General features: G+C 27.5%; 2 protein-coding genes across 19 annotated transcripts in view; one reads left to right on the forward strand and one right to left on the reverse strand.

The window, feature by feature from the left end:
• Positions 1 to 77: 77 nt before the first annotated feature.
• On the forward strand, positions 78 to 9,670 carry LOC141531171 (uncharacterized). 10 transcript variants are annotated; one of them, XR_012479886.1, is made up of 7 exons: positions 78 to 425; positions 755 to 1,047; positions 1,231 to 1,374; positions 1,453 to 1,573; positions 1,649 to 1,835; positions 1,943 to 2,924; positions 3,036 to 3,709. XR_012479886.1 is itself a non-coding variant. In XM_074248755.1 (7 exons), the coding sequence occupies exons 1-7, from the start codon at positions 249 to 251 to the stop codon at positions 3,050 to 3,052; spliced, it is 966 nt and encodes a 321-aa protein (XP_074104856.1). In that variant the 5' UTR covers positions 78 to 248; the 3' UTR covers positions 3,053 to 3,709. The 10 variants fall into 10 exon arrangements, 9 of the variants coding, with proteins under 9 accessions (XP_074104856.1, XP_074104857.1, XP_074104854.1 ...); XM_074248755.1 differs by having other exon boundaries at positions 2,898 to 2,924; XM_074248762.1 differs by having other exon boundaries at positions 85 to 230; positions 327 to 425; positions 1,943 to 3,709.
• Nachra3 (nicotinic acetylcholine receptor alpha3 subunit) overlaps positions 6,489 to 23,108 on the reverse strand; it is a 78,723-nt gene continuing 62,103 nt past the window's right edge. For 3 of the 9 annotated variants that reach the window (XM_074248738.1, XM_074248737.1, XM_074248739.1), the window contains 12 exons: positions 19,260 to 19,380; positions 17,506 to 17,645; positions 17,134 to 17,178; positions 13,187 to 13,296; positions 11,984 to 12,164; positions 10,465 to 10,580; positions 9,775 to 9,943; positions 8,615 to 8,751; positions 8,423 to 8,542; positions 7,818 to 8,310; positions 7,116 to 7,330; positions 6,489 to 6,629 (listed from right to left, as the gene is read on the reverse strand). In XM_074248738.1, coding sequence (XP_074104839.1) covers positions 7,133 to 7,330; positions 7,818 to 8,310; positions 8,423 to 8,542; positions 8,615 to 8,751; positions 9,775 to 9,943; positions 10,465 to 10,580; positions 11,984 to 12,164; positions 13,187 to 13,296; positions 17,134 to 17,178; positions 17,506 to 17,645; positions 19,260 to 19,311 — 1,761 coding nt within the window. In that variant the 5' untranslated portion in view covers positions 19,312 to 19,380 and the 3' untranslated portion in view covers positions 6,489 to 6,629; positions 7,116 to 7,132. Of the gene's footprint in view, positions 6,630 to 7,115; positions 7,331 to 7,814; positions 8,311 to 8,422; positions 8,543 to 8,614; positions 8,752 to 9,774; positions 9,944 to 10,464; positions 10,581 to 11,983; positions 12,165 to 13,186; positions 13,297 to 17,133; positions 17,179 to 17,505; positions 17,646 to 19,259; positions 19,381 to 23,108 lie in introns of those variants that run through there. The other 6 variants (XM_074248743.1, XM_074248742.1, XM_074248741.1 and 3 more) reach the window with 6 other exon arrangements.

A 23,108-nucleotide genomic window follows, 5' to 3' on the forward strand; every position in this document is an offset into this window, starting at 1 on the left:
CATTTATCAGCTTCCGACAAAGTAGTTTATACCAAAATTTATCTTGTAAGCTTACAAAAAAAAAAAATACCATCAAGAATTCACATGTGGAATGCGATTGTTTTAATCTAAAATTTTAATTTTTAACACTATGAATCAACAACGAAGAAGAAATAATTAATTGATAAATAATAAACAAACAACGAACAATGACACTTGTCAATTATCATTAAATTTTCAACGAAGAAAAGGTATTTATATAAAAAAATATGGACACATGGAGCTTTAAATTATATTCGTGGTTAAGCGACATAAATTCATCGTTTTCTTTGTTAAAAATTCACAAGAAATTTGTAAACAATTACTCATTGCAAAGCAGTAATTTTCCCCTCACAATCATCCTGCTGTGGGTTATTTTGTATGCGGTATACACCAAGTGCCTTCATGTGAGTATTTTTTTTTTTTTATGTCATTATTTTATGCAATTGTCTTTAATTATCATGTCACATGACGTAAGTTGTTTATTTATAAAAAAATGTCCATGAAAGTTAATTTAGCAGACATTTAATAATTCCAAAAATTTTTTTAACAAATAAATTTTTTTTTTTTTGGAAAAATTTTAACAAAAAATTTTAATTTGTAAAAAACTTGAAAAACTATAAGTGCAATTTTTAAACAATATTTTTTAGTTCTAATTTAATAAATTAAAAAGAATCTAAAAATTAAAAACTAAATTTAATGTCATACATTATTAAATTAAATTATTAATTTACAGCTCCTTTTTAGACGGATGCAATATCCGCTGTTAATTCGCCGGAGAATAATCGACGGTGTCTGGACAATCGGCTTCGCGATCAGCTGCATAATTTACCTGAAATTACTAGTACCTGAATCTTTGGATTCAACTTGCCTTTCAAGAAGACCTAGATATTTAGATCTAGGGTTTGTTTTACATAAAAGTTTTTACTTACACCGCGGAATTATTGAGATTTTAACGCACGACTCTTGGTTACAAGGAATCATTAATTTATTATTTTGTGTTACTATTCACAGTTCATCTGAACAAAAGTAATTATATTTAAGCATTATTATTATTATTATTATTATTATTATTATTATTATTATTAAATAAAGCAAAATTTTATTTATTCATAATTTTATTAAATTTAATTTTATTAATTTTTTAATTCGATTTTTATTATTAATAATTTTTTTATTAATTTTTATTAATTAAATTTATTTTTGTTTCAGATCATTTGACATTGCAATTAAATTACTGTATTACAAAGCAATTTTATCAATAATTATAAATACTTGTCGCGTTATTTCGAGCGTTAAAAATAAACGCCGGCTATTGATTGTTAAATTGCTGCTGAGTGCTCATTTCATCAACTGGTAATTTCAAAAATTTAATATTAATTTTAATTTACTTAAAACTTACTAAATTATTTATTAATTAATTTTTAATTGCAGGATGTATGTGAATTATATAATAATATCAGATTTAAAAATAGGAAATTTCAAAGGATTAAAAAGCGACTGGCTAACTTTATTTTGTTCGTGGATTTGGTTGTTTTTAGAATTATTTAATGAAGTAAGAATTTTTTAATAAATTTAATGAATGTTCAGGTTATTTTATAGAAAATTCATGGATATATTTTATTTACAGATGAGTAATGTAAGGTTGGCGTTTAAAAATCCAAATCACAAAATAGAAGCGTATTTATTCCCTCCGCCGACAGAAGAAATGATTGAGATAAGAAATATCTGCAAAAAGCTCCGTGAACGATCGGCAAATCAAGATTACGACCTCACAAATGACAAAAAGAAAGCTGAACTTTGGCAAACACTTTGCTGTAAGTACACCAACAAAGCAACTAGGTAAAATTTATTTTATTTTTTTAAAAGTCTCTCATAACAATTGCACTGAATAGCTCAATAAAAATAAATATTTCTCTCACAGGTGCGATGACGCTAAAAAAAAAAGCTAAAAGAATGCGCGAAGCAAAAAATGAACTGGAGTTAAATCAGAGAAAATAAAGTTTTTTTTTTTTTTTTTTTAGAAACAAAAATAAAAAAAAAATACCAGAGCCAATAAAGTAATTTTTGATAATTATTTACAAGTAGGGTCCACGTTATTTTTTATTTATTTATTAACATATTTTAATTTTTTTTTAATTCTTTTTTACCTTCAAAAGTTGGTAAAAATTTTGGCTCTCATGTTTTTGGATAAAATTTCTATTTTATCTTTTTTTGATATATTTTTTTTTTTAAGTACATAAAAAAATGAACAATTAAAAAAAAATGAATATTATAATTTTCTAAAAAATTTATAAATTATTTTGAAAATTTGTAAAATTTTTTAAAATTGAGAATCAAAATTTTTTTTTTCTAAATATTCATTTTTTTATGTATTTTTCAAAAAAAAAAAAATATATCAAGAAAATCAAATAGAAATTTCGTTAAAAAAATGAAAATGAAAATGTTTGACTCCACTTGTAAATTTCAACTTAATTTTTTAATAGAATAATGAGTGATAAAATAATTTATTAAAAAAAAAAAAAAATGAATTAATAAAATAGAAAAACATAATTACAAAAATTAAGTTTATTCATCAATTTATCGATATACACGTGTTATGTAGAAATTTATTCATTAATGCTTACACGATTCATTTAATCATTTATTTTTTAGTTTCATTAAATGGGGCATCGCGCCAATTGCTCACGTTTAAAATAATAATTTATTTTTTTGAATTAATTTATTTTTTTACTATAGCTTCAATCTAAAGAGAACCAAATTTAGCAGTCAGCTGGATGCCCCAAAAATGTATTATTATTTTAAATTACACCTTCGGTATTTATTTATTATAATAATAATAATAATTATTATTTTATTTTCAAATTATTTTGGGGCAGGTTGTTTAGAAACACTATGTTACAACGGTATGTGAACCTCATTTAAAATTGGACACATATATTATTAATATGGTTGCTATTATATATGAAACTGTTCGTTGAATTATTTATTATTAATTAAATTATTACTTGTTACAGTCCGTGTCGTTGCATAGAGTCGCAATCCGTATTTTATTCACTGAGCTTGCCGCTGATGAGATACCAAATTGATAAACAATTTTTTAGGCAATATTATTTAATATATATTGAATAATATATTCATATACACAATTATTTCTCTCTATTCAATTTTACTCATTTATTTTTAATCATTAATTATTAATAATTAATCAAACGGTATACTGTGATGACAAAAAATCTAGTTTAAAACCCATATGTCCAGATACATTAATGTACATTAAACTATCATGGCAGTTAATAGAGAACATACTGTAATTATGTATGAGCTAGTGATTAATTTTTATCCGCACAAGTTTGAGCAAACATAACTATCGCGGTAAACTACCTACAAGCTGCTGTAAGCGATGGATTTTTTTTTTCTGACAATATACATTAATTTTATAAAATAAATTTAATTTTTTTTTTCAGACCTATAGTATGTATTCGATGATATTTTATAGTTAGTAATTACTTTTTATATTTATGTTACTTTTTTTAGGAGTTTTGGCGTGAACACGTTTGATGACGAGTTTTTTTTTTATTTTTGATGGTCATTCACTCGGATATGTTGTTACACGCACACAATTTTTATAAAATAAAAATTTTTTTATTTTGTTAAAAAATTTTGAAATAAAAATATAATTTAAAAGCAATCATTTGACAATTTTTTAATATTATTTAACAAGAAAAAAAATATTTTAAAAAAATTGAATTTTTAATTTATTAAAATTTCTACGTTAATTTTTTTTTTACCAAAATTCGTTAGAAAAATTATCAAATATCTGCTAAATTAATTTTCATTTACAACACTGAAATTTGCAGACACAATTTTTTTATTTTTTTCAAACAAATTAATTTTTATAATTTTTTTTACTATTATTTATTAATAAAAAAAATTATTAAATGCACTGTACTTCCTTAACTATTGACGTTTTTTTAAATATAAACTCATCCCGACCTTAAACTCATCAAAAGCTTTCATTTAAATACCCACATGCATTTTTACATATTTTTCATATATTTATATATATAAATATATAAAATATATAAAAAATTGATGTGGGTATTCAAATGAAAGATCTCGATGAGTATAATGTCAAGATGAGCTTATATTTTAAAAAATGTCAATAATTCACAAAATAGAAAGTAATTTTTCAATTATATATCTAGAGATAAATTAAAAAATCATTCAACGTCTCTTAATTTCAGTATAATTTACAATAATCCTAAAAAAAAAATTCACACCATTTCTTCTCACTAAAAATGATTACTACAATGAAAATCTTATGGCTTCTAATAAATATTAATTGTACAATCGGAGGTTTTTTTTATATAATTTAAAATAATTAATTATCATTACTTTTTTACTTTTGTATTATTAAATGGAAGTGTAAAAATGTTAAGAAAAAAAAATAGTAAATGGACCGGATTAAATATCCTCCCCCCGTATATATTAAATCCTTAATTACTTCATACAATATAATAATTACCGGCGATTTAATAAATTACAATCGCTGTAATAATTAACTAATAATTTCGCATCGCTAGTGGAAGGGAATAATGTTTGATTACTTATTAATTATTTATCAATATTAATATTATTATTAAATATCAATTTCATTTGAATAACTATCACTGTGCTTATTTCTGTTAACATTTAATTGCTGTCTTAATAATATTTCTTACACATAAATATTAATATGACTATATAAATTAATATATTTTTAACAATCCATCCACACACACACACACACACACACAATATTAATTATAATTACTGTCACAACAAATACATTCACATAATACCGGAATAATCACCTGACAACTCTAACGCGTTAATATTTAATACAATCTCTATTATTTTCAATTATCAATCAATTTAATAAAATAAATATGTATAAAATTCATATTTCATATATATATATATATATATATATATATATATATATATATATATATATATATATATATATATATATATATATTGCCTCTACGGAGAGATTAAATCCACAAATAACGGCTATATATATTTTTAATTACAGTTTCCGATAAATAAATTACAGTAACATAATATACGACCCATTTATCACAAGCACACCATTAAAATGTATTTTTTTTTATTTATGTATATAATATATATATATATATATATATATATATATATTTTTTTTTTTTTTTTATTTTTTAATTTATATTTATATTCTTTTAATGATTATTATTAACCAAATTATTATTTAGTGGAAATTAACGGGGTATTCCGGTCTAAAAGCATGAATTTTAGGTAATTTTTTAAGTGCCGCAAAAAAAGGCAATCAATATTTTTACTATCCATTTTTTTTTTTAATTATTATAAGTCAAATCTTGGAATAATATTTTGTAATAATTATAATGAGTATAATCTAGATTACAATGAGTATAATCCAGATTATAATGAGTATAAATCCAGATATCACCCAGTATAATCTGGATTATACTAGTTACTATCTGAAATTTTTTTTTCACCCCAGATATCACTGAGTATAATCTGGGATGATATCCAGTGACATCTTGTTTTTTTCCGTGTAGAAATCTAAAATAAAAAAATAAAAAAGGTTATTAATCTAGAGTAATGTCGCTATGGCATGAACTAGGGAAAAGTTGAAAAAAAAATTTTTTTACAAAATAGCGACTGCCTGAAAAAAAAAATTTTTTTTTTACTTTTTCGAATTTTTTAAAAATACTAAAAATTTAAATTTCGGGATGACCGTAGTTCATGTTCATATGTTAATAATGTTAATAAATAACTCATAAAAAATGTATAGTAAAAATATTGATTGCCTTTTTTTTATGACACTTAAAAAAATGACCTGAAATTCATGCTTCTAGACTATAATACCCCCTCAAAACAAATAAATCAGCGAATTAAATTTTTTTTGACTGTTATTACAAACATATGAGCAATAAAATTGGGTCGATATTTATAATTTAAATATTTAAAGCCCCGACCCGTTTTATTTATTATTTATTCCACATCCTAAAATTCAGACGTAGAAATTTAGAATTTTTTTAATAAATTATTTTCAGACACAAAGTGTCTTTTTTTATTTCTTCTCATTATTACTTCCCATTAAATCTTTTTAATTCATCATTTTATTTTTAGTTTTTTTTTTTTTTTTTTTTTTGCTTAATCAAAATATTGTATGGCCCCTTCAATGACAGGCTCGATGTAACGTTTGCGAAACGAATTTTCATTTAAATATATTTCTTCCTTTCTGAGTCTGCAACAGGCGAAATAAATTCACTACCGCCGTTTGTTATCTTCACAATAATAATAATAATAATAATAATTATCATTATTATCTAAATTAATCTTTCAAAGTTGCTTTAAATTAATTACTGCGTTATGCTTACGAGTCACGTTTTTCGTACAGTACCATCGACTTATCTGAAGACAAACGTCGGCTAATCCTCGGCTGGATGACGGCAACACGTTGAGACTTAGTGAAGCTATGCGATGAGGATTGGCAATTTAAATTATTTATTATTTAATTATTTTTTGTGATCCTCCACTCGTTACATTATTAAAAATAATTACTGTAAAAAAAAAAATTAAATAATAAAATAATGATCGGTATAATTGCAGACAATTAACAAGTGTCTTTTTAAACTCTCGTTATATTAAAATAAAATTAGCCGAATTAAAAATTTTTTTTTTATTAAAAAAATATTAAAAAAATAATTAAAAAAAAATTTTTTTTTATTAAAAAAATAATTTAAAAAAAAAAATTTTTTTTTATTAAAAAAATAATTAAAAAAAAAAAATTTTTTTTTATTAAAAAAATAATTTAAAAAAAAAAATTTTTTTTTATTAACAAAATAATTTTTTTTGTAATTTATTGAGAAAAAAAAAATTGTCGGCTAATTTTATTATATTCGTTTCGTGACCATTAAGACTAAGATGTAATAACATCGTCAGTCTTGGTTTGGTACATTAACTCGCGAACCAGCTTAAATTTATTTAACGATTTTTTTTTTTTTTTTTTTTTTTTTTGTTACTTCTGATAACTTTATTAGTCTTACGAAACACCTAACGTTACTCAGAGGGTTGTAACGATGTGCGGTTTGGCAGTGGTTGAAGCTATTTCTGATAATCTAACGTCGATGGGTATACGATCGTCGTACAGAGTTGGTGCTTGTAAAATTATTCCAGCTGTGCCTACTATTACCGCCAGGGTGAAGATCCACAGGAATAGTCTGTCTAGCACCATCGCCACGTACTTCCAATCTTCTTTTACCTGCAATTGAATAATAAAAGTAGGTTTTTAAAATTATCAAATATCTGCTAAATTAATTTTCATTAATAACACTGAAATTTGCAAACACAATTTTTTAATTTTTTTCAAGTAAACTAATTTTAAAAAATTATTTTTGTAATTTTTTTTACTATAATTTATTAATTAAAAAAATCATTAAATGCACTGTACTTTCTTAAATATTGACATTTTTAAAAATATAAGCTCATCCCGATATTACACTTATCAAGAGCTTTCATTTGAGTACCCACATGCATTTTTATATATTTTTCATATTTATATATATAATATATATATAAATATATATAAATATATGAAAAATTGATGTGGGTATTCAAATGAAAGGTCTCGATGAGTGAAATGTCAGGGTGAGCTTATATCTTAAAAAATGTCAATAATTCACAAGATTTATAAAAAAATCTTCAAATTTCTGCAGTATTAAAATATTAAAATAAAAACTAAAACATACTCGAGTAGAGTCTTCCTCTCTTTTAGTATGATCAGCAATAAATCGTATCGCCTCGATAGCTTTATAAAGTTCTGGGCAGTGATGCCAATTATTTAGAGTTTTGCATAAAGCATCAACACTATCCTCGGTAGGAAGCTGCGGGGGTGGCGGTATACTAGCCGGTGAACCATGAATTTGACACGCGCTGCCCAGATTAACGGCCTCGAGCTCTCTGGAATAAAAATGAATTATTATGAGATGAGAATGAAAACTGTTGAGTTTAATAAACGTCATTTTATAACTACGGGTTCTGGAATAATTGATGTACCGCGGATTTAATTCATCTCGCGAGTCGACACTGGGAAACAGCATGGGCGGCTCGATGAATTCAGCTCCCGGATCCTCAGCAAACCTTGTCGGGTCACGTACTTCCAGACCATTGCACGTTCTTACCATCACACGTTGCCGGTCAAAGCTGCGGCGATCTATTTGGAACTGAGGTCTTAAATCATACCTGAGATGGAAAAATTATACATTTTTATTCCTCGATGAATAATTCAATTATCAACCAACTGGGCTATTAATTATTGTTATTATTAATGGATTAATATGTATAATTGCTTCACCTTCGCATTACCAGCAGCCGAGGCAGTACGTGGATGAACACGCGTCTCACCCAGGGTGCCATCACGTGAGTTTGTGGTGATCGAAAGTGGACGTTTAACACCACCACTGTCACACATATACTGCAATTAATTTTATTAATTAACCGATTTATCAATTATGTCCGTGTTTAGGTCTTACGGTCAATTTATTACCTAAATGTGTCGAGGATCATTGTAAATAATACAAATTTACCCAGCAGTGGCACCACCAGGGAAGTTGGAGGAATTATCTCTGCTAACAGCAGGAAAAATACAGTCAGCGACAGGAGGATAGATATTGAGAGACTGACCTGTAATTAAAGTAATTTATTATTAATTATTCAGTTATTATTCTTCTTTTTTTCAGATTTGATAACTATTATAAAATTGTTTCAATTTTTTAAATTGCGGGTTGAATTTAAAAATTTTAAGTTTATTCGTCTATTCTGATGTTACACTCATCGAGACCTTTCATTTGAGTACCCACATGCACTTTTCATATATTTCATATATTTTATATATATTATAAATATCATATATATAAAATATATGAAAAAATCCATGTGGGTACTTAAATAAAAGGTCTCGATGAGTATTAAATCAGAATGGACTTAAATTTACGAAAATGTTAATTATTAAGGGATGACTATTGTATTTTGACAATTGAACAAAATAAATGTAATAAATTTTTTATCAAATCTATTAAAAATAAAATTAATAAATTTTTCCTGAAGTTATCATTAAAAACAAAGATCTACATTATTACACAGACTAATTTATTTAAATTGAATATTTTTTACGATCTAAATGAACAGTTTTTTAAATTTTGTCTTCCAACTCACGTTTGACCGGAAAAAAAAAAAAAAAAAAAAAAAAAAATACTTTGGAGTTAAAAAAGGATCTATTTAGCTTGAGGCTAATTTATTCCCTATTCCTCGTGAGCTTTAAAGTGTAAAGCATAAAATGAATATTCGATCACTCAGAAGCAGAGTAGCGAGCCGGGAATTGCGCTATTGTTCTCGGTATTATTACTATGATTGTGAAGTAATGATAATAATAATAATTATTATTACAGGGTGTGGATTGTAAAATCGAGGTATGAGAATGGTCAGGCTTTTATGAGTGTACGAGTATGAGGTAACAAGACTTAATGCCGTTGAACTCACAGAACAAGGCGGATTGAACGATGACAATGAGAAAGGATAATATTGGAGTTAAACAGACTCCCGAGAGGAAATTGAATGAATAATTTCGTGAATTTTATAATAGGATATCTGGTTGCTTTACAGTATTGTATATATTTAATATACTGAATTTTATATATGTATACGAACCTTTTCTCCACTGTCGCTCGGCAGATAGAACACCAACACCGTCAAAAAGGATATTCCCATGCACGGTATTATTAAATTAACTGTGTAGAACAACGTTTTTCTGCGCATTGTTATGTTGAAGGTAATGTCGAGGTAAGGCTCATCGCAGCAGGTGTAATACTTTTCATTTCTAAGAAAATCATCAGATAAAAATTTTATTGCACTTTTGTAAGTTAAACTTGAGCTTTTTATGGCGAAAATTTTTTCTTATTTAAATATTAAATATTTTGCAAATAAATTTTTTATTAAAAAATTTTTTAGATTGTAAAGAAGAAAAGTATTTAATTGTGAAAAATATTGAGACACTAAAATTAATTGATAGAAAATCCAATTAGTCGACATTTAAAAATTTTTTTTTATTTTATTTTAATAATTTTTTTGCTTGCAATTTAATTATTGAATGTTTTTAAAAATATAAGCTCATCCCGATGTTAAACTCATCGAGAGCTTTCATTTGAATACCCACATGCATTTTTATATATTTTTCATATATACATATATATATATATAAATATATAAATATATAAAATATATGAAAAATTGATGTGGGTACTCAAATGAAAGGTCTTGATGAGTCTAACATCGAGATGAGCTTATATCTTAAAAAATATCATTAGTAATTATTCTAAGTTGTAAAAAAGGTTTGATTACCTGACAGCTGGAACTTCAAGAATGTCCCACTCGACAGAAGTGTAAAATTCCGAAAGATCAACGCCAATGTCAACCACATTGTTACCATGGACTTCGTCGATGTGTCTCAAGTCAACCTGCAGTGTCATGACAGTGTAAGAAAAAAGTTTAATTAATTTCCGAAGTAAAAACTAAAACTACCGTAAGCGTAAGTGTAAAGTCTAGAAGCGGGAGTTCTTCAGTATAATTTACTAGCTTCGACCCGAATAGAAGATTAATTAATCTTGGGGCTTAAAAGTCCTGTCGGCTTCGCTTATTTTGCTGATCGGATTGATAGAATACCACAGGCAGGTATTTCGAGGGTTAATTAGTCGAGTTATTTTACAGGGTTGTAATTATTGTTTTATTATTATTGATTTATTTATTTATTAAATCAACAAGTGTTTACTAAAGGATGTATGCATAATTTACATATTGAGTACAGTTTAAATAAATCCGCATAAAAAATTTTCGTATTAAAAAATTTTTCATTTTTTCATCTAAAAAATAATTCAAAATTTTAAACAAATTTATTTAAAAAAAAATGAGTAATATTTTTAAAAATAAATTATTCTCTCAGTCTAATGAGTTTAATATAAATTACTCATCATTTAAAAAAAAAAATTTTGTTTAAAAAAAGAAGCTACATTGAGAAAAAAAATTAATTAAAAAAAAAATGAGTAATTTTGTAAAAAAAAAATTAATTTGTTTGAAGTTTTAAACGAATTTATTTTTTTACATTGCTCATTATTCTCAAAATAAATTTTTTTTTCAGTCTAACGAGTTCAATATAAATTTATTTATTTATTTATAAAAATATTTGTATAGAAAAAAAATATATAAAAATAAATATAGAAAAAAAATATAAAATAAGAAAAAAAAATGATGACTTTAATAGAGTTAATAGCGATTAATATTAAGGATTAATTAAAGGACCGTCTGATAAGTGACGTACTAATCTGTTGATCCTAGCATTGAAGCATGTATGATCCTTAATTTTCCGCAATGGGATTGAGATATTTCTTAAGCAAATTCCGACCTTGACATAACTTTGGAATTGGAATATTTTCATTATTACGTAAGAGAGAGAGCAAAGAGCATCGATGATAAGGAGAGAGAATGAGGATGAGGAATAAGGATAGCGGTGAGGATTCCAGCAAGAAGCTAGAAGCATCAGCTTATCCTGACCGGTATTGTTCTGGAATTTCTATTTCTATTGAGAGAACAACGTGTACCTGTGTACATATTCATCGACGATCTCGATAGAGATTAAAATGAATTAAGTAAAATTATTCTAATTGATAATAGTGCACAGAGCGTAAAGCCTTGATGGGGATTTTAAAATAAATTCCCAATCAATTTTATCAGCTAGATTAAAAATTTAATGCATAATATTACGAGGGTGAAAATTTATTCCCGGATGGTCGAGTCGCCTCCAAAGGTAAATAATATTATTGATAAATTTGGAATAACAAATAAGTTATGTATAAGAGATTTAAACCTGAAAGCCGTCGTAAGTCCAGGATCCGAATTTCATGACACAGGTTTGCTCGTCGAATGGAAAATACTCGACGTCGATTTCGCAGGAAGACTTGTAGATAGCAGGTGGTTTCCAATCCACTCTGCCTGTGTAATTCAGCGTTGCCTTTGTGGCAAGGGTCACCTCAAAGTTACCATCAGCGCTGAAATTTCATTATCACTTTAATCTAATTTCACTAATTAATTAATTTAACGTTCTAATTATTAACTATCATCGTCATTATCATTATAATCACGTTCAATGTTTCCCCTTTTAATTAATATCATGTTGCTCGTGTAAAATTGAAAATTTTAGCCATCTCAAATAATAGAATTTATTTTATTAATTCAAGTACTTACAAGTTATCAGTTGTAATATGTAAATTTACAAACGGCTAAGACTCTACGTATTATTTGAAGTTTAAGTTTGAGTTATAGTATCGATCCTCTTATATATTTCAAATAAACAAATGGAACAAGAATTTCTTTGGTAAGAATTTTAAAACTATTTATCTTTTGTTATACTTGGCTTACAAAACTTTCTTCGGAGCAAAACAAACGAACCCAACTTACGTATTATTCAAAAGTAAAACTGAAGAAAAGACAATGCATTTTTGTTTCAAGTTTTTTAAATTATAAATTGACAATATTTATTTAATTATTGGAAACAAAATTAATTAAAATTAATTTTGATGAAAAAAAACTTTTTTTTTTTTTTTTTAAATAATGATTTTTGTTAAATTGCACTGTACTTTTTTAACTATTGACATTTTTTAAGATATAAGCTCATTCTGATGTTACACTCATCAAGAGCTTTCATTTGAGTACCCACATGCGTTTTTTATATATTTTTCATATATACATATTTATCATATATATAAATATATAAAATATATGAAAAATTGATGTGGGTACTCAAATGAAAGGTCTCGATGAGTATAATGTCGAGGTGAGCTTATATTTTTAAAAATGTCAATATTTCACAGGATTAGAATGATATGAAATCTTGATAAGGCACAAATTCAAGTTAAGACCTTTATAATGACCCTAATTTATTTAGTTTTGATGCGAATAAAAATTTTTAGGAAAAAATTTTTTATTTTTTCTTAAATTAAAAAATTTTTTTTCTAAACAAAATTATTATTTTTTATTTAATAGATGAATAATTAAAAAACTAAAATCTTACTTGTTATACAAAACTATATCAGGTCGCCATATGTGATCAGACGGTACGTGAAGCATTTCGACCCCTCCGTACTCTTTAGGATCCCACTGCAGCTTGTAGTCATACCACGACTGGAATAAAAAACTCTGAATAAAATGTGCACCAGTATCCATCTGCATTGTAGTATTTCGAGGCATGTAAGTGACAAAGTAAGAAATATTGCCTCCTTCTATAAATATACTTTTACTATAATATTTACAATATACGCTCCGAATATTAATATGTTACACGTTTAATTTCATCCCTCGGAATAGAGCCAAAGAAGAAATAAGAAGGAGTAAAGTAAAATTGATGGAACGGCGCAAAAACAGTCCAGATCATACAATATATTTCCATAAGCACGTACAAGTCGTATGGTAACACGAGCTTTTGCAAAAGCTCCGAAGCTTTGTGTCGAAACTCAAGTGCTCGGAATTAGGAATTTTTTTTTAGAACAAAATTCTGAAGAATAAAGAAATTTATACAGTTTGTTGGGTGAGAGCATAATCTTCACGTATCATTTTTTTTTTTTTTTTTTTTTTTTTTTTTTGCGGAAAATAAATAAAGTATTTACCTACAGACGTATAATTCGCAGTATAGATATAGAAGGAGGGGATAAAGTTAATTTAATTAGAGTCAGAGATGGATCGCGAGGTAAATGTCCAATTTATCTAGACTGTTTGAATAAATAATGCTAATACAATTGCGGAGTTATATTTATTGACACGAATAGCTTTTAGCTTATCATTAAATATTTAATATTTGTCTACACGTTTGGTAGATTACGCTGCCGTTTTCTGTTTAATAACGGGGGAATTAACGTCGGTTCATTTTCATCCCAGTGATTAAATAGTTAATACATTAATTTAGATAACTTGAGTTATAAACGAGGAATGAAGTGATAATAAATATCTACGCAAGGAAGAAAACCCTAATAAAGAAGATGTAATAGAGTTTTCTCGGTAAATATCTTTGATGTAATTTTTTTTCTGCTCTTTTTACAAATTTAATGATTAAATATTTGTATTTATTTAATTTTTGTCAAGGCAAATAGCCGAATGGCAAAAGAATGCATAAGTTTTATAATAAAGTCTTTAAACAGCCATATATCTTCCAAAAAAAATATTTTGGAAATCATTTTACTAGTAAAAAATTCGGAGTACACAGAAAAAAAATTTTTGACACAAGAAATTTCACTTATTCCGACAAAATTAATTTTCTTACTTTAAGAAATAAATATCTTGATCCAAAAAAATTTATTTAAGTCAGAAAAATCTTATTTTTTTTAGAAAATTCAGCCTCTTGCTCCAAAAAATTTAATTCTTGATAAAAGTAAATTTTCTTGTCTTGAAAAAATTTCTCTCTTGCTCCAAAAAATTAAATATCTCGATAGAAGTAAATTTTTATTGATTAACATGTCAAATGGGAAGACCAAATAATATTGAATCATTTTTTTTTCATTCAATATGTACAATTGTACGTTTTTTGAACGTTCAATACGTTGAATCTACGATTTAAATTGTAACTAGGGAAGTTATAAAATTTTAAGTTTAAAAATATTCTTCTTTTTAGGAAAAGAAAAAAAATTAAATCTCTGAATTTTTATTACAAAAAAGTTTGATTCTTCCGAAAAACAAGTTACCGTGAGCGAAAACAACTTTCAGGATTTTCCGAAGCGCAAAAAATAAATCACAGTTTTGTTTAGATCCATTTAAAATTTCATTGCCAAATTTAGTATCAAGCTTTATTATTTTCTTTTCTTCTCTTTTCTCTCCACAAATATCCTTATTTATATCTATATAATTTAGATAACGTGAAAATATAAAGTATATTATTTTTATCTACACATATCATGTCATGTCTCGCATAATCTTTTGGAAAAGAAGTAGGTTGCACGGTTCGGCGGATCCATTTTGTGGCTTTCGGTCGTCTACACACGTCTCGCCTGGTTTTCCCTATACTATACTAAACTATACTGCAGCCATCAGACCATTTTGTTATAGCCATAGTTGTTGCAATAGTTACTATAACGTACTAAAATAACATCAGAACTACCCTTCGCCTTCGCCTTCGCCTTCGTCTTCCCGGCTTACATTTTACTGACGTCAAGCTGAACCCAGAATCCTGAGGAAATAATCTCACGGGCTACTGTTAACTTGCATGTTATATTACTACAGTATCGTAAAGTATATAGTATATATATAGTATGGTGTGCAGTGAAGAATACTCCGCCATCTTTGGGTATAAATAAACATATCTTCCCTACGTATTGCAGTATAAATATATATTTATTCGTAAGATACGGAATTTATTTACCGAGTAACTTGAATTTAACAGTAAGTCAAGTTTAACCGGTGAGAGGCATAAGGGTGAGTAAGAAGATCAAGTCAAGAAGTCTTTGGTAATTTATCGCTGGGTCAGAAACGTTTGCTGCTTGTAATCGTTGGTTCCAGTTCTGCAGTAACTTCCAAGAAGAAGAAAGTGAAGGAAGCGATAAAACGAGTTCCATTGGGAGTTAAACGTAAATCGTATGAGGTACGGAAAGAAAAATTCACCCTTAAATTATAGCTAAGAGTTTACTAAGGTACACTTTGTATGTAATTTAAAAGGGCATTAAATTCACCGCGGAATTTAATTTTTCGATTCTCGAGGCACGAATAGATATTTGATTATTTTCAGAGACAACAGCGTTTATTGTTGAAATAATTATGGGGTTAATGTAAGCAGATGAGTTATATAATGTGAGAAGAAATGGGTGCAGAAAAAACAATTAGCTTGAATCGAGTAAATAATTTTGAAGAACTTGATCTTGATTAGAGTAGAAAAATTCTTAAACTAAGAAATTATTCTCAAGTAAATATTGTTAATATTATTGTCGGTAATAACAAATGATGATATTGAAATTGAGAGACATTTGATCATTTTCAGCATTTTTTTAACAAACAAATTATAGAAAGAAAATTTTATTTAAAAATTTCATCTTTAGAAGCTCTCAAAAATTATAAATGAGATTTTTATAAATAATTTTCTACGCTTAGTTTATTTAAAAAAAAAAAATCTAAAAATTTTTAAGTGTCTGCTAATTTCAGTCTTATTAAAAAATTACATTATTATTTCTGCGAAGTTTCGGTTATTTATTAGACCTTTCTCAGGCATCTGAAAATTAAAAGTAAATTTTACTTGATCCTAAAATTAATAAATAAATAAAATTTTTCATTATTAAATAATAACTCTTGTTCAATTGTTCTGTACTTCCTTAACTATTAACGTATTTAAAGATATAAGCTCACCCCGACCTTAAACTCATCAAGAGCTTTCATTTGAGTACCCACATTAATTTTTCATATATTTTATATATTTATATATGAAAAATATATGAAAATGCATGTGGGTACTTAAATGAAAGGTCTCGATGAGTGTAACATCGGGATGAGCTTGTATCTTAAAAAATGTCAATAATTAAGGAAGTACAGTTATCTCTTATCATATGACTATCCTGAAGAAAAATTTTTCTTATTTTCTTAATAATATAGATGCATAGTAATAGCGTATACAAACGAAACAAGACTGATCTAAAAGCTGAAGCTGCTAAAAGACTTTCTTATAAACGGCTGTCCTAATTTATCTTTTTTTATGTAATTACTGAGGTATATTGGGACGTGGGTGTATTTATTAAACTCGTTTAATATCTTTGTCTAGGTCTCTTTGGACGACTTTAAACGAGCTTTGAGCCACCCAAGGAAATTTATCGCTTGAAAACTGGTGTGTATATACTACCCACTCGGTATATCACCAGCACTGAATAAAATTTAAGCGCTATATAACGTGAAGCTCTGAATATCCTTTGCGTTGGAAATATACGAGGGCTTAAATTATTTTATTTAGTTTTTGCTTTCAATGACTAGATATTTTTAACGGGTAGTAGTTACCTGCTCAACCCAGAGATTGGTCGTCATTATTTGGTTCTTCAAGTTCTGGAAAAAAAATTTTTTTCTTGTCATAAAGAAGAAATATTATTTTACTATCATAAATAATATTGTTTAATTAATGTAAATAATGCAATAATTTTTTTTTTTTTATATTTTTAGGCGTAATTACAGTGAAAAGTCACGGGACGAAATTCTGGGTCAATTATATTTAAAATTGATAAATTAATAAAGTAATTAATTAAATTGAATTTGTTAATTTAGGTACAATATTAAAGAGGAAAGTTTGTATTGGTAAAAATTTAATTACCACTGATGTGAATTGGCAATTGTTGTTACTAATTAATTATTGTATTGATCGGTATTGATAATTACCACGTCTATGAGTTGGGAAAGCTTAAGCTTTATTTTAACGGTAAGTGCATCTGTGACGTTGACCACTGGCCTCACCAATTTGTTGTAATTTGATAGAAGGTCGTCGTAGAGTCGTTTTGCGTCCGGATTTCCGGAGCATCCTAAAATTAAAACAAATAATTGTTAAGAGGAAGAAAAATAATAAATTAAAGAGCAGTAAGCGGTAATTAAGGAAGAAATCAACGTTGAATAGAATGTTCTTTACTGAGATTGAGATTAAACGAATCGTAAATCGATCGAGTATTGATTCCTGTGGGAATACATCCTTGTTAATCCGTAGGATATATCAGAGGGGAATTATTGACGGACAATTTTGTCACGAATGCTTGCACTGGGAGATATAATTCTAATTGGATTATATTGGACATTTGTACACGCCACGGGTTGCTACGGTGTCCAATTCGAATCTGCACCGTTTATAGAGTTGCAAAAATAACAAATATAAATCGGGAGGTTCGGCAAACTCGTAAGAGACTGGAAAGGATTTATTTAAAACCTAAATTCAGAATGTCAAATTTAAACGTTCGGCTATTTTATTCAATTTGTTTTTTATTTACAGTGGCTACAATTTACATAATTGTCTAGCCTCTGTGATAGTGATGGTGAGGGTTACGTCTGTTGGGTATTTATCAGATCTGAGCAGAGAACTTGACTGAAACGGATATAAACCAATTAATTCCATGCACGATTCAAATCTAGCAAATTTATCCCGATAATTAAATGTACACCATCTGCTAGCCACCAACTATTTCGATCTGCTGGTTATCGGATTTCCTCATAAATTTCAATGACAAAATATGATCACTGCGTCCGTCAATTTTATTATTTTTTCATTAGTTTATTTCGCTTTTTTTAATTCTCTTTTATTTAAAGCTTTCAAGTCTATAAATCTTTTATGATGTTTTAGATTGCTTTTCGGTGTAAATAATTTAAAATATAACATTTGTTATTTGTGAGAATTAAATGAAAAATTAATTGACTACAAAACTAGCAACCTTGCAGTCACTATGTGACTGCCGTGGCTTGTGAACTGTAAATAAATAAAATTGTGCTTTATTAAATAATGATTTTTGTTAAATTGCACTGTACTTTCTTAACTATTGACATTTTTTAAGATATAAGCTCATTCTGATGTTACACTCATCAAGAGCTTTCATTTGAGTACCCACATGCATTTTTTATATATTTTTCATATATACATATTTATCATATATATAAATATATAAAATATATGAAAAATTGATGTGGGTATTCAAATGAAAGGTCTCGATGAGTGTAACATCGAGATGAGCTTGTATCTTTAAAAATGTCAATAGTTCACGAGATAGCAAGGTCAGTTCTTAATTATTGACATTTTATATCTAAAAAATTTAATCAATAATTTTTGCCCAAAATTCAATTTCATTGAAATAGATTCACTATGAAATTTACCATAAAAAATACCGAAAATCAAATTTTATTTCTTTTTTATAGTTCAAAAATCTCTTCAGCTCCTCGTAGAATTTACATTTTTATTATTTAAATTAATTTTTTTCGTATAAATTTTATTGTAAAAAATTTGAATTTTTTTCTCAAGATTTAGAACTAAATTTCTTCTTTAAAAAAAAAAATTAAATAGATTTTGATATTGAGTAATAAAAAAAAAAAAAAAAAAAAAAATTCTTGAAAATAATTAACTGCGGACAAATATTCAACAATAAAAATAATCTTCTTACCTGATATGAGAACCAAGACTATCCACATGATTCCCACCAGGCTCTTCATCATGTCATTGTGACGTCACGTCCGCCTCATTTCTTCTTGGCTCCTCCAGGTCTTCCTTCTCCCACAGCCGCTCTGAAAAACGAATTAAAATAAAAAAGAATAGTAATAAAACAAGAATTTACATTTACATTCAAATTCATAAAATTCATATTCATATTCGTAGTGCACACAATAATAATAATAATAATAATAATAATAATAATAATAATAATAATAATAATAATAATAATAATAATAATAATAATAATAATAATAATAATAATAATAATAATAATAATAATAATAATAATAATCAGTTCAGCAGCCGTGTCTCTAGCAGTGCGGATGCAAAAGGCTGTCATTTTGGGATCCCTGCGTCTACTTAGGCAAATGAATTTGGCCTGCTGCACTCACTAACCGCCTTGTTGTGTGGAGTGGTGCAGCAGTAATGGATGGCGCTCAGGCTGGGCCCTCGGAGAGTCGGACTCCGGGGAAAACCCCCCTGAGCAATTAATAACAAATAATAATAATAAAGTTCCAAAATTTATTGGAACATACCATTCGCAACAACCCGGCGGATTGACCACAACAAACCTGATATTGTGCTCTTCGACAAGGCTACTCGTGACATTTATGTCATTGAGTTTTCGGCCCCAGCCGAATACAATATCTCGGCCAAAGAAGAGCACAAACACCAGATATATCAGGATCTCCTGTTTGAAATTGGCAAACTCTACCCAGGTTACCGTGTCAAGCTCGTCGTTTTGGTTGTCGGCGTCCTTGGAGGGATGAAACAGTCTTTTGTGTCTTCACTTGCGAAGATACCGGCTTGCAGTTCAGCAGCCGTGTCTCTAGCAGTGCGGATGCAAAGGGCTGTCATTTTGGGATCCCTGCGTCTACTTAGGCAAATGAATTTGGCCTGCTGCACTCACTAACCGCCTTGTTGTGCGGAGTGGTGCAGCAGTAATGGATGGCGCTCAGGCTGGGCCCTCGGAGAGTCGGACTCCGGGGAAAACCCCCCTGAGCAATTAATAACAAATAATAATAATAATAATATAAGCCGTATCAATAAATCTCAATCTGGCAGCGGAGTTCGACATACAGCATTAATAAAAAGCTCGGCATAATAAAGTACAAAACAATAAAAACTAGTAAAAGTTAAACTCCGGAACAGTGGGGAAAAATAAAACCCCGTTCAATAATACGAAAAAGTTATATAGACTCGGTAATTTTATTGCTATCGTTTAATATCGTCTCGTTGTAAAGCCGGACAAGAGAGAAGAAACCTCGGGGTCTCGATCCACACTAAACGGAACTGTGACCAGATATCGGGGTTGTAAAATGTGGAAAAGAGAAAAGAAGAAATATAAAATAAGAGATTATAAAAATAAAAGAACGTAAAAATCGAGTTGAGACCCTGAACAAGTGCCAATATTCATAACGAATATGGCCGTTTCTGTTTTTACCGAGTTCCTCCAATCCTCTTTTCTCATCGGTATCATCCTAAAGCACATCACTCGACCTTCGATTTACCGTCAAACTCCAATTTATCTTTACATTTTTCCTTTATATACTCTTATTTCCACTTCTACTCACACTTCCTACTATTCTTCTCTGTTTAATGCCTTTTATTTCCAAACAAGTCTTCTCTAATTCGTGTTTAACCCAAAAAGAGACAACCGGCAGCCGAAATGGAAGTAGATTTCAAAGTGAATCCTACAAATAATAAAATAATCATTTTTAAAACGAATGCAAGAGAAAATTCCATTAAATAGACAGAGTAAGTAATTTTTAGTTTATTTTTTTTATTTATTTAATAATTTAAACCTTGAAGCCAAAGCTCCCTAAAAGGGCCTTACAGAATATAATCTTATTCACTGAAAAAAAAATTAATTTGATTCAAGAAAATAATTTTGAAAAAGCTCATTGTCTTGAATAAAGACGAAAAATTCTTAAATCAAGTAAAATTTATTTAAACCAAGTGAAATTTCTTAGCTTAAGAATTTTTCAACTCAAGCCAAGAGGCAATGCAGCTTAAAACTTATTTATTAAGCTTTTAGATACAATCCAAAAAATTTTTATAAGTTATCGCATTCAATAGTTATTTTCCAAAAAAATAGAAAAAGTATTTTTTTAGGAATTTGAAGAATTCAAATTTTTGTTATTCCTAAACTATTTAATAGGGTGCGTCAAAATTTAATATCCGAAAGCAACCTTTCAAAATTGGAATTTCGAGTTATTAAAAGGTTGCTACCGGTTTAAATTTTGATGCACTCTACTATTCAATTAAAAAAAAAAAAAAAAATGTATAAGCACAGAAATTAAAGCTTATTCAATGAGCTTTTAATTGCAATTTACAGAAATTAAATACGATATCGTGTTTAATTGTTATTGCACGGAAATACGATAAAAGTGAAAATTTTAATTTTTTTTTTTATTTATTTAATTTTAATGCCAATGCAATGGCTAATGGCCGAATGGTAAATAAAACAAGACAAAAAGTTCCAATATCTAAACTTTTGAACCATAAGTTCCACCACGAGGACCAATGCAATAGATCTCCATGAAATCTACGAAAAACAGGACCGTATTTTTTTGCCGGAGGTAAACTTCGATATTTAACAGCGAAATTGGCCAGCTTGTATCTTTATTATCATAAGAAGCGAGCTGGGCTTAATTGAAAGAAGAAAAGTCGCTTAAAGGTCATTTGAATTCCGAACGGCAAAGAATAAAAGGAAATTTATCCACTGATATGCAGCGTAAATTTAACCGATAGCTTATTCTCTCTTTCATATTCTGCTCCACTTCCGACTACTTAAATGCCATAGTGCAGTTTAAAGTTTAACTTTGATATATAGCCATGGGAAGTAAACCGGGATGTAAAAATTGAATACTCGTGTTGTCAATCGGAAAAAAACCAATAAAACCACTTACTCGTTTCATTGTTCCAACTCCGCAGTTCATTTATTACACATTGTCCGTTCTCTTCTTCAATAGCTCTTTTAATTTTTAATTCCTTTTTCAGAGGTCCTATTATTTTTATTGTTATTATATAACTGTTGAGTGCTCTATGGGTGACCCGGGAGTTCAGTTGTCAATGTCACAATTCAGATAAATTCAATTTCTCAAATTTTCACATCCGTCCGACATTAATTTGATAGCCGGTCATATAATGGAAACGCTCAACCTTCTTGCCTCTTTATCTTTCAAATTTATCGACAGACCTTTTTTATTCCCTTTGGGAAACAATTGCTAAAAAATTGTGTAATAATTTTTACTACAATCGTAATTTTATTTTATTTTTTCAAGTGGGTAAATCGAGATGATAGCTCAGTAATTTTATTGTTAAGTGCTTTAATTTCTAGAAAATTAATTACTAATAAAAAGTATTTCTTCTTTTTTTTTTAAATTTAATAAAAAAAAATTTATTTAATAAATAAATTATTTTTTTATATTTTTAATAATATAATTTCTTCGGAGAATTTTGGGATAAATTACAAGAATAATATTGCTATTTTATTAATTTGACGGTACAAGTTTATAAAATTAATAAAATATCTAAAATTCTTCCAAAAACTTAAAAAAAAAAAAATTGGCTATAAAAAAAAATATGTAAAATTGCATGATACTGAATTTGAGAAACTTCTGATAATTTTTATAATTTTTTTAACAAGTAAATTGTAACAAGAATTTTTTTTTTTTTAATTTTAACTTTAAAAAATTATAAATGAGATTTTTTAAAAATTTTTTTTTCTAACTAGTCTACTTTTTAAGAAAAATTAAAAAATTGTGTCAAGCAATTTTACTATAAAAATCTATTT

Source organism: Cotesia typhae, unplaced genomic scaffold, assembly GCF_013202065.1.
Source record: "Cotesia typhae breed Kobodo isofemale line unplaced genomic scaffold, CoteBio_Ctyphae contig_5, whole genome shotgun sequence".
In the NCBI taxonomy this organism is placed as follows: Eukaryota; Metazoa; Arthropoda; class Insecta; order Hymenoptera; family Braconidae; genus Cotesia; species Cotesia typhae.

What these genes read in the sequence shown, in the direction of transcription:
- LOC141531171 (XM_074248753.1), top strand. Translation starts at nt 249, where the DNA reads ATGGACACATGGAGCTTTAAATTATATTCGTGGTTAAGCGACATAAAT. An exon ending in CACAGTTCATCTGAACAAAA is followed by an intron (nt 1,048 to 1,230) that starts GTAATTATATTT and finishes TTTTTGTTTCAG; the next exon opens with ATCATTTGACATTGCAATTA. An exon ending in TTTTAGAATTATTTAATGAA is followed by an intron (nt 1,574 to 1,648) that starts GTAAGAATTTTT and finishes TTTTATTTACAG; the next exon opens with ATGAGTAATGTAAGGTTGGC.